Raw genomic sequence first — 11337 nt, 5'->3', positions numbered from 1 at the left:
AATAGAGACCAAATCAAACTACAATTTCTTTGTTGATTATTGTTACAGTGGTCCTACAGCATAGTAATCAGCTGCCATTGTACTTTTCATCCATACATTACTCCTATTACAGTATTATTACTACTTATTGTTACTCGTTTTTATCATTTTTCACCCTATACTTTAACATTACTAATATTACAGCACTACTCTCACTAAAACATCTGTAGAGTTTACATACTTTGCAATATATTCATACAATTTTGTCTATCAATTGGTGACACCTTGGTGAACAATTTTTCTATTCACTATATATGTTTTAAATGAGGTCTTGAGGCTCATTCACTATTCAGAAGGCAACATTTCCATAGGCGGAGGTCTTTTTCAATCATCTTTTCCTTGGTAAATGATCACAGCAGGACAATTTGGTCAGAGAAATGTGATGTTTTACACTGCATTTGTGAATTTTCAGGAGTTAGCTGACATTTGGTGAGTCAAGAGTAGCCACAATCATGGTAGTTTTGTGTCCACAACTGTTCCAATTTGGGCATACATTTTAGGCGGATTTTTCCCCTGGACCCCCCTGGGGCTTAAGAGGAAAAGGATCTCAATGTAATGTAAAAGTCATGTGCTTACTTGAGCTTATCCTTTTAGTTGACCTTGTACTAACATGAAACTGTACCTTAACTAATTATAATTAATTAATTATCTCACATGAAGCAGCAGCATGGACAAGCAGATAAACAGCCAGGCATTATTTTTAGTATTACCGAGTGCCACGCAGCGAGCTTGTAGATCTATATTTTTTTTTATTGTGAAAAAGTCTTTGAATATTTCAAATCCTAAGTTTTTTTTTTTTTTAAACCCGTTTCTATGACATTGGTGCTCAAACATTTTCATGTGAAGGTGGTATATTTGAGTTACAAATGTTTACTTATATCCATAATAATACATGTTTCCCTTAAAAACCTGCACTATTCACACCTTTCACACAGATTTAATGTCTTTGCTAAATAGTTACTATATCGATTTTTAAATCATTGAATCGAATCGTATCACCACGAATTAACCAATATCGTCCATGTATCGTATCGTCAACCATGTATCGTGATATGTATCGAATCGCTATTAAAATGTATCGTTACACCCCTATAAACCAGAGTTTGGTTTGCCACTCTTGTAGCATGATGAAAATGAAAGGTTGGAATTGTGCATTGCAGGGAAGGCATTGATATAACTATTTTTTACAGTGTTGTTAAAATCGTAATCATTTCATGATTTTCTATGCATGTCATTATCTTATTTCATGATTTTCTATGCATGTCATTATCTTGAGTTAAAAGCCGGAGTATTTCATTATATAGAGTTAAAAGCATGTTGCTGGAAAAAAACTAAAACAAGTTCATTGAAGTCAAGAGCTTTATTTAATTTCAAAGTAAGTGATTATAGTATAAATGGTTAAACTCAAGTTAAAAAGACTTTGGGATGGTACAGTAATAAAGGTTTAAATGTTACCAGTTCTTAAAAGGATTAAATGTTACAGTTGTTAATAAACATTTTATTCATAAAGTGTCGCTTTAAGTACAATAATAACCATGATGCAAAACCGTGTTAAGGAGTAACCTCGCCCACCAGGCTTTCTGAGGGAAAGTTATGGAGTAGTTCAGTAGTTCCTATTGACTCTGAAATGGCTCAAAAGGGATTGACCGGGGAGATGATCATAGGTTTACTTTCACAGAAGAAGGGACAGAAGAATGGATAGAGTTTCTCAGTGAAGGAGCAGCCAGTGTAAGAGTCGAGTTGAACTCTGTTCTCCACATCATAAAAGGAGACCAGACCCTCCTCATAATCCACAAACACGCCCACTTTCTGGAGCCCAGGGATTACATCGAGGAGGACAGGAGGGTCAGCATCGTAAAGCAAGTACTTATACCCATTTTCATTCTCCACTTCCTCCAACCCTATTGTCCAGAAACCATTGTTGGGGGTCAGACTCCGTGTGATTTCATCCTTCCTGTTGATGGACTCTCTGGCCACTCCTAAAGCCCACTCAGTCTTCCCTGTAACCTGAACCTCATAGTAAAACCTTCCTGAGGAGAAGCTTTGTTTTCCTAAGACATATGCAAATCGAGTGAATATCTCTGGGTTGTTTGGGAGATTCTTCCATATGCCATTACTCACTTGTTTTCCATCCTCAGACAGGATGAGGCAGGGGTGTGCATTATCAGGGTCCAGAGTCACATCCACCTCATATTGCCAGAGTCCCCTCAGCTCAGCATCGCACAGATTCACCATCTCTTGACTCAGTGTCTTCTGCAGCCGAGTCACAGCTGTCCCCATGTGTGAACTATTTTGGAGACGGACCCTTGTCCAGTCCTTGGTGGGTCTCCACACAGTGTTGACGGCTGGGAGGTGGTCTTCAGTCTGTGAGGGCTGCTTCAGCTCAGAGCTTCTCTTCTCCAATTCAGCGATTTCCAGTCGCAGCTCTTCAACGAAGCCCTCTGCCTGCTTCTCCGTTTCTCTCTGCTTCTCTTCCATCGCACCAGCTGTATTGAGAGAAGCCCTCTGCCTGCTTCTCCGTTTCTCTCTGCTTCTCTTCCATCGCACCAGCTGTATTGAGAGAAGCACCAGCTGTATTGAGAGAAGCCAGGCTGAGCTTGTTGATCAGAGCGGTGAAGATCTGCTTACTTTCTGCCACGGCCGCATCTGCATCGTTCCTGCCGAGCTCTGCCGAGCGCTTGATCTCCTGGATCTTCAGCCGCCTCTCCTGGATCATCTGCTGAACCTCAGCCTCGGTCTTGGCTTCATATTCCTCTTTCCTCTTGTGAACCCTGAAGCTTTGAACCATCTCAGACATGAATATGTTCACAGACACTTCTGGCCTCTCCTCGAAGGTCTTTGCGCACAGTGGACACGTGCACACATCCTCAGCGTCCCAGCAGCGGGTGATGCAGGTTCTGCAGTAGCTGTGTCCACATGGAACGGCGACTGGATCTGTGAACACGTCCATACAGATGGCACACAGGAACTGCTCTTCAGAGAGCAGACTGCTGGCGGACGCCATTTCTACACGCTGTCAATGAATGAAAGAAATTATTAATCACTAGGCAAAACAAAATGGCATCACTGGAGGCTACAATTGCAAAGTGTTTCAGAAACTTTCAGGGCTGATTTAGAGCACATTACAGAGCAATGAATCGGTTAAGGGGTCTTCAACAGGGGGTCCGCGACCCCTAGGGGGTCCGCGGAGGTACTGCAGGGGGTCCGTGAAATTATTGCTTAAAAAAAGATTTCAAAAATCTTTTTTTTCTTTTTTCATTTTTCACATTTATGTTAAAAAATAAATCATGATTCTATCCATTTTGAATAGCTTGAATACATGATTACTATGCAATTGACAGATTGTTGATATTATTGACATTGGTTCTCATTTAATAAGTTGTATGTTTAGAAATGGTAGTGGTACGGCCCACCCTGCTCGCTGTAACTTGTACATGTTTAAAATAAAAAAAATATGTCATAGCCCAGACCCCCCCCCCCCCCCCCCACCCTACGAGGTGGTAGGGGGTCCCTGCTCCATCTCCCCATCAGTTTGTGGGTCCCCGGCCTGAAAACGTTGAAGACCCCAATATAATGGCAGTCTGCCAATTTTAATTGACAACAATCCTTTTTGTTATGTTTTGTTGAGTTTTTTATCGCGATAAACGCCAATATCGCTTATCGTTCCATCTCTACTTCGCACTACTGTGCAGTGTGCAGTGCTCGGGCCCCAATTAAAGCTCCACACAAGAGTTACTGTTCTAAGTGAAATATCCCTTTAAGTACATTATTTAAGTAAATGTGCACTGATGATTTTTATGAAACCAACACTTTGCAGATAGAAAGAGGATAACGCAAGCTTTCCATATACTGTATATAGCCCAAATGTCGGTGGATTTGACATAGTTTAATGCAATCAGATAGCAGAAAACTGCACTGATGATTTTTATGAAACCAACACTTTGCAGATAGAAAGAGGATAACGCAAGCTTTCCATATACTGTATATAGCCCAAATGTTTGTGGATTTGACATAGTTTAATGCAATCAGATAGCAGAAAACTGTTCAGAATCCAAACAGATTTTGCATCCAAACTTTGGATGCATTGGCTGACATTAAACATATTAAAAATGTAATGTTGCAATTTGCAGCTAAAAGTAAATACACACAGCACTGTGAGGCTGCATTCACACTAAAGAATGATATACCCTCTCCTTGTCCTTTGAGAATGAGGGAGGGGGGGGAGAGGGTGTCGTCCAATTCATTCTCTATGGAAGTCTTATGGTTTCATTTCTCTTCCAAGCCTCTCGGCTTGATTCAATCTAAGAGGCTTGGAAGAGGCTTGAAACCATGTGGGGCTTTTATGCCGTGACATCATTTTGTAGTCAGACCTCCAAGAAGATGTATTGTCAATATCTGTTCCTCGCTATTTCAACAGATCCGAGCCAAAAATAACGACTAAGGTATAATTCTACCACTTTCCTTTCAACAACAAAGAGAAGAAAAATGTGTAAATAGTAAACATAGTAAAAAGATTCACGGGCACTGGGGCCAAAAATTCTCCTCTGCCTACAAAATAAAGTCAGACTTAACAGCCCCACGACACCCTACCCCCCCCCCCCCTCATTCTCAAAGGAAAAGGAGAGGGTATATGACTTTACTGTTTGTAGGAAGCCTGAGTAAGCATACCTCCAGTCCAAATACACAGGTTCAGAAACAGAAAAAGTGCATTTACAGACTTAATATTCAAACATAAGACAGCTCTGCATAATCACAAGCTTACTAGCAGCATTTATGGTTGCATACTGCTCACAAAACTACATAAAAATATGAACCGGGACAGAGCAAACATATAGTCAGGTTCGCTGTGTTAATAAAGGTTTATTCGTTGGATTTTTTTGGAGATTTGTAAAACTATACATTTTTGGAATCTTCAGAGCATGGGGAATCCAAAAATCTTTGTTTGCATTTGCACAGACACCTGCAAAGCCTCCATTTTGGACGTTCAAAATGGCCGACATAAAATACACAATTTGTGCTATCTTGGCTTCTAGACAACCTAGAAACGTAATTAAACATGCTAATCCTATGTTTTCTGGGTCAAGGAATCGAATGAATGAATGATGGATGTAAAATGTTCTTGACCCCCACCCCCTTTCTGGGGGTTATCTATTTTGGGACCTCCCAGAACAGTACGCTAGCCAGTTAATGTCCGATTTTCATAATATTAGAGTTGTTTTGTAGGTTTTAAAACATCCCGAGTTCATTTATTAGACTTTTAAAGCAGCCAGAATAACCTTTCTGACTTTTGGTTGGGCTCTTTCCTCACCTGGGACCCCCTAGACAGACCCCTGTCTAGGGGTCTGTCTCAGTAATTGCCCTGCTCCAGAACAATGTTAAATTAGATCATAATTGAAGCATAAAAGTTGTTGTAGCTGGGCTCTGAAAACAAAAATGAGTAGTAGCAAATACCAGGGGTCTTCCACTGGGGGTCCGGGACCCCTGCTGGGTCCTCAGAGTTACTACAGGGGGCCCGCCAATCTTGATGGGATCTTTTTTTTTTCACATTTGAAACTGAAACTTTGAATGTTTTTATGTATCCTGGGTTTATTGCGGCCATAGGTCGCAGTTTGCGACCATAGGTCACAGTTTACTATCAGAACCGTCACATCTTGACCCTATCTGTCTGTCTGGACGGGTAACGCTTTTTTGTTGATTGACTCACACACTCTGGCATCCCGCTCTGACATCACTGTGATGTCAGGGGAACCAAATCCCCTTTATGCCCATATATGGAGATCCCTGTGATGCCAGGGGAACCATAAAAGGACAACTAGGTAGTCATCCGGCAACAGCTCACAGCTGTGAAGCCGGGAGGAGTTCAGATTGACAATCAGGTTCACAGGAGGGGAGGGTGCGATCAAAGTGTGGTAGAACAGGGGAAGGGCAAGGGCCAGACCCAGAATTTGACATAATGAAAGTATTGCAACTTCTCACTTGTGCATACTAACGTGTCCATTTATTGCACTGCACTCACACTGACAACACAACACACACACACATACACATACACACCTCTTTGTTATTGTCACCCCAAAACCCTCACCCTATCCTCTTAAAGAGCCCATGGTCAAATATGCCCAAAAAGATTCACTGCAATGCAGTCATTTCAGACATGCAGGATCTATTGTCTTCATCATTGTCATCTTCAATGTCCAACCTAATAGTGTTGACCCAGTCTCCACCATGGAGTGAAAGGCAGGTTACTTGAGCAGCTGCACCGTCCCTTGCAGCCATATTTGATGAGCTCAAGTACTGCCTTATTCGTATTAACTGAGTAAGTGACTGGAACATACCCTCCACTCTCTGAATTCCATCTATTTTCTTCGATTGGTGGAAGCTCAGGGCAATTTGTCAGGTATGATTTATCCTGCATTGTGATGTAGTTGGCACGGATGTGGTAGCAGTGCAGCACGAGTTGGAGGTAACATCTCACCCTCAGTTCTTTGACAGAAATAGTTCCCATCTGAGTAATTGCAGGGTTGTTGGACCTTTTGAACTGTAAACATGGCATGCAAAATGTTCCAATGACTGCAATGTTGATGGAAGCTCAACAATAATAAGCTCAGGAGGAATGGAACCCTTTAAGGTCCTTGATGTGGTTAATGACTTGGTCATCATCACCAGGCTTCAAGTAGGCATTGACCCATGTCTTTTTGGAGATTCTAACAAAATTCTCTTCCCCAGCCAGCACCAGAAAAATCATGTAGGCCAAGGAACCCTTGACATTTGTGACATCCAATAACTTGAACTTGCTTGAATATGTGTGTGCACTTCCACAAAATCATGTCCCTTGATGAAGGTATCGTATTATGATGCATACTTTGTCATACCTGACAAATTGCCCCAAGCTTCGATCAATCGAAGAAAATAGATGGCATTTAGAGAGTGGAGGGAATGTTCCAGTCAGGTGTCTTGCCCTCCCTGCTCCAAAGGCAGTACTTGAGCCCATCACATTTGGCTGCAAAGTAGGTTGCACTCCTCCCTGCAAATGCTATGGTGGAGACTGTCAACACATATGTCTTGCAAATTAGGGAGGACATGTACAGTATTTTAGTGAATCTCTTTGGGCATAATTGACCATGAGCTCTTTAACTCATCTGCCGCCCAGCACGTTTATAAACGTTCCATTAAACCCAGCTATCTACCGCCCAACACGTTTATGAACGTGCTATCGTCTTTTCATTGTTTTACAGTTGATGGTGCTCTCCCGCTGCCTGTGACTTAATACAGTAGGGAAACATCAAAGGGAACCAGGTCATTCACGTGAATGAAGAAAAAAGGTCAAAAAACTGCATTGAAACACATGTTATCAGACAATCCAAAATAACAGATTGAGAGAGAGGCAACAACAACCACTCTAGCAGTTTGGGAGACACAATGCAGAAACACAAGCCAGCAGAGAGAGGAAAAAGAAAAAAAAAAAAAAAAAGAGGATCGGCTTGGTTGAGATTTGAATATAGGATATTTATAGTTAGAGTTAGAGTTTAGATAGTTGATTGATAGCCTAGAGATGGCAGTAGAATTCGTTTAGATTTGAGTGTATTTAGGTGAAGAAAGTTTTATAGTGGGAGAGAGGTGGAGAGGAGACGCTGTCTCCGTGAAAACAGAGGGGAGGGGAGGAATGGATCACACACACACACACACACACACACACACACACACACACACACACGCCTACCTCTCATTTCCTCCTTCTCTCCTGATGGCTCGTAAAAGATTCAAGCATCATGTTATCCATTGATTGATTTAAACAGAATGAGTAAGTCCACAAACGCCGGCCCATCCGCCATGTAAAAGAGTATAGATCCAGTCAGTAAACAAAGGTGCATCCACTCACTGCTAGTAATGTGCTGCCCAGAGTGCACCGATGCACCCCCCCCCATCTGTCCCCCATGAGAAAACATCTCTGTTCCAGTGGTGTGTGTGCGGTGAAAATAGCCGATCCTCAAACTCAGCGATGCGCCCCCCCCCCCTCCTCCTCCTCCTCCTGTCCTCCTCCTGTCCTCCTGTCCTGTATGCAGACTCTGCACTCCACCAAACTTTCGTCAGCTTCGAAAAAGTTACACGATTGTGTGTGTGTGTGTGTGTGTGTGTGTGTGTGTGTGTGTAAGCAATTGGTTTCATTTACCCTAAAATGACATGGTTTCATTATCTGAGAAATCACGTGACCTTCCTTGTTGCTTGAGACATGCGCATGCGCGTGCATGTGTGTGAGTGTGAGCGTGTGTGCGTGTGTGTTGAGTGAGCACACAGTACCACAGCGCCATCTATTGGCTTGAAACTAAATAAGAGACGTATTCATGCTGGTTTCATAAAAAGGCTTTTTTTTAGGCTTTTTTATTCAAATTAGCCCATGTTGGGCCAGTACAGTAGTCACTTAAAAAATCAGGGAAAAATCAGAAAACAACATTTAAACCCCATGTATTTATTGGTAAAAGTATATTTCTTCATCTTTCCATCGGTATACTCCATTTGTTCATAGCTAAGAAACACATTTTTTAAATATTCATTGAAAAGGAGTCAAAATGCTCCAAAACCCTGACATGTTTTGGAAGAGTTTAATTAAAAACGTGGGGCAGGCAATGTGTTAAGAGGATAGGGTGAGGGTTTTGGGGTGACGATTAAGAGGTGTGTGTTTTGTCAGTGTGAGTGCAGTGCAATAAATGGACACGTTAGTCTGCACACCCAAAGTGAGAAGTTGCAATACCTTAATCCCTGCAGTAACACCTGTCAACCATAACTGTCTAACACAAAAATTGTATAAATAATACTGAGAATACTAATAAATCATCGAAGTACAATACAAACCCAGGATACATAAAAACATACATAAAAAAGAAAATCCTTTCCCATTAAGATTTGGTGGGCCCCCTGTAGTAACTATGAGGACCCCCCAAGGGTCCCGGACCCCCTGAGGAAGACCTCTGGTATTTTGCTTACTCATTTTTGTTTTCAGAGCCCAGCTACAACAACTTTTATGCTTCAATTATGATCTAATTTAACACTGTTCTGGAGCAGGAGCAGAGCGATTACTGTGATAGGCTCATGGGTCTGTCTAGGGGGTCCCAGGTGAGGAAAGACCCCAACCAAAAGTCAGAACGGTTATTCTGGCTGCTTTAAAAGTCTAATGAATCAACTCAGGATGTTTTAAAAACTACAAAACTCTAATATTATGAAAAGACATTAACTGGCTAGCGTACTGTTCTGGGAGGACCCAAAATAGATAACCCCAAGAAAGGGGGTGGGGGTCCGGAACATTTTACACCCATCATTTACTCAGTCGATTCCTTGACCCAGAAAACATAGGATTGGCATGTTTAATTAAGTTTCTAGGTTGTCTAGAAGCCAAGATAGCACAAATTAGGTATTTTATGTCGGCCATTTTGAACGTCCAAAATGGCGGCTTTGCAGGTGTCTGTGCAAATGCAAACAAAGATTTTTGGATTCCCCATGGTCTGAAGATTCCAGAAATGTATAGTTTTACTAATCTCCCAAAAAATCCAACAAAAATACATAGTGGACCTGACTAATACCTCCTGTAGTGGCTGCAGCTGGATGGATGGAACAGAATACTTGCACTTCAAAGAAGTCGATGTGTGCCTGTGTGGACGGACAATGAGAACAACTTCACTCAAACTGATCAACATGAATTCAAACGTATTCAACGCATTTCAACAACATCGCTTCAACAATGAGTGTAAAGCTCAAATAAAAATTTACCTTGCCACACGGCTTCCAAACAAAGCTGTCTGATTGAAGTTAGTGGGCGTCAACTTTATAAGTGCGGCAACAGGTGGTACCAAAATCCACCTGTGTCTTGTTAGTCTTTCAGCCAATGTGAGTCGGTTTCTATTTAAACCTCCAGGGGCGTCACAAGGGGGAGGAAAGTGGGACTGAGTTACCAGGGCCCAAGGTGGAGGGGCCCTATAGTAACTTTAGCTATTGAAAAATAGCAGATATACAAGCTCACTTGTAGATCTGCTATTTTTGAAAAGTCGTAAAAATGTGCGCAAATCTTTGAATATGTATTTTTTAAGCGAACATTTGTAACTCAAATTTTGCTTCCGGGGAGGGGTCCCTGGAACTAAATATTTTGAGATGGGGGTCTGGCGGTGGCCAAATACATATCATCTTGGGGGTCCTTCACATGAAAACGTTTGAGCACCACTGACATAGAAACATAAGTTTCTTGCACACATTTTCACGATTTTTCAAAAATAGCAGATCTACAAGCTCGCAGCGCGGCACTCGGTGCCGCGCTGTGAGATTGTATATCTGCTATTTTTCAATAGTTAACATTCATGGGGGGGCCCGCAGTGAATCCTTGTACCCAGGGCCCAGAATTTGGTGTGACGCCCCTGTGTTCAGTCTTCTAGAGATGGGATTTATGGCTCTTTGAAGTGAGCTGGATCTCTGGGATCCGTTTCTTCCAAAGAGCCGTTCCAGAAACTGACTCTCTCATTTTAGTTACTAGTTACTTTGTAGTTTGTAGATTTGGATTAAAATTACAAATCACCTCAACCTGATATACATTTGGGCCATATATACATTTCCCGCAATTTGAAAATAGCCAAACTACAAGCTCACAATGTGTCACAACGTGAAGTATTGTGAGCTTGTGAGCTTTATTCTGCAAAATGAGTACTTTCTACTATTGGTACTTTAAGGCTGCTTTTTGATACCAAAACTTTTGTACTTTTACTACAGCAAACCGGATCCCATCGTTCATTTCAAAAGAGCCGTTCAAAAGACTCTCTAACCCTAACCCTAAAGCTCCAAACAGCCTAGAACAAACTGATTATTGTCGTGCTTGGTCTTCCTTCTCGGGCCCACCTCACCACTTATCACTACATAAGCGTGGGGTGGTTCAAAGTAGCTGACAGAGTACAGTATCTTGCAATGGGCCTGCAGGTGTACGAGATACACTACACCTCCAAGATACCCATGTACCTGACAAACTACTGGTGTACGAGATACACTACACCTCCAAGATACCCATTACCTGACAAACTACTTCCTAAAGGTCAAGGATGTCCACGATCACAACACCAGAGGCAGCTCCATTAATGCATGTTCAACCCCGATTTAACACTATAAAGGCTCTAATTCGTTCTCCTGCTATACCACCAACATGCATGTGGAACGCCCTCCCGCAGGCCTTAAAGGACCACTTCACCTCTGGGACAACCAGATCTTATTGTATTGTTGTTTGGGACACGATCAACACAGTGTGTGTGTGTGTGTGTGTGTGTGTGT

General features: G+C 42.0%; 1 protein-coding gene across 1 annotated transcript; it reads right to left on the bottom strand.

Moving 5' to 3' along the window:
- Positions 1 to 2179: 2179 nt before the first annotated feature.
- On the bottom strand, positions 2180 to 7933 carry LOC308294798 (uncharacterized protein). Its single transcript, XM_080737661.1, has 2 exons — positions 7760 to 7933; positions 2180 to 3052 (listed from the first exon to the last, which is right to left on the bottom strand). Exon 2 carries the CDS (start codon positions 3041 to 3043, stop codon positions 2468 to 2470), a length of 576 nt encoding a protein of 191 aa, XP_080593787.1. The 5' UTR covers positions 3044 to 3052; positions 7760 to 7933; the 3' UTR covers positions 2180 to 2467.
- Between the last annotated feature and the right edge of the window lie 3404 nt (positions 7934 to 11337).

This window comes from Nannobrachium achirus, assembly GCF_963921795.1.
Source record: "Nannobrachium achirus genome assembly, chromosome: 2".
Lineage (NCBI taxonomy): Eukaryota > Metazoa > Chordata > Actinopteri > Myctophiformes > Myctophidae > Nannobrachium > Nannobrachium achirus.
This window is presented reverse-complemented; position numbering and strand designations above follow the sequence as displayed.

What these genes read in the sequence shown, in the direction of transcription:
- LOC308294798 (XM_080737661.1), bottom strand. Translation starts at nt 3,043, where the DNA reads ATGGCGTCCGCCAGCAGTCTGCTCTCTGAAGAGCAGTTCCTGTGTGCC.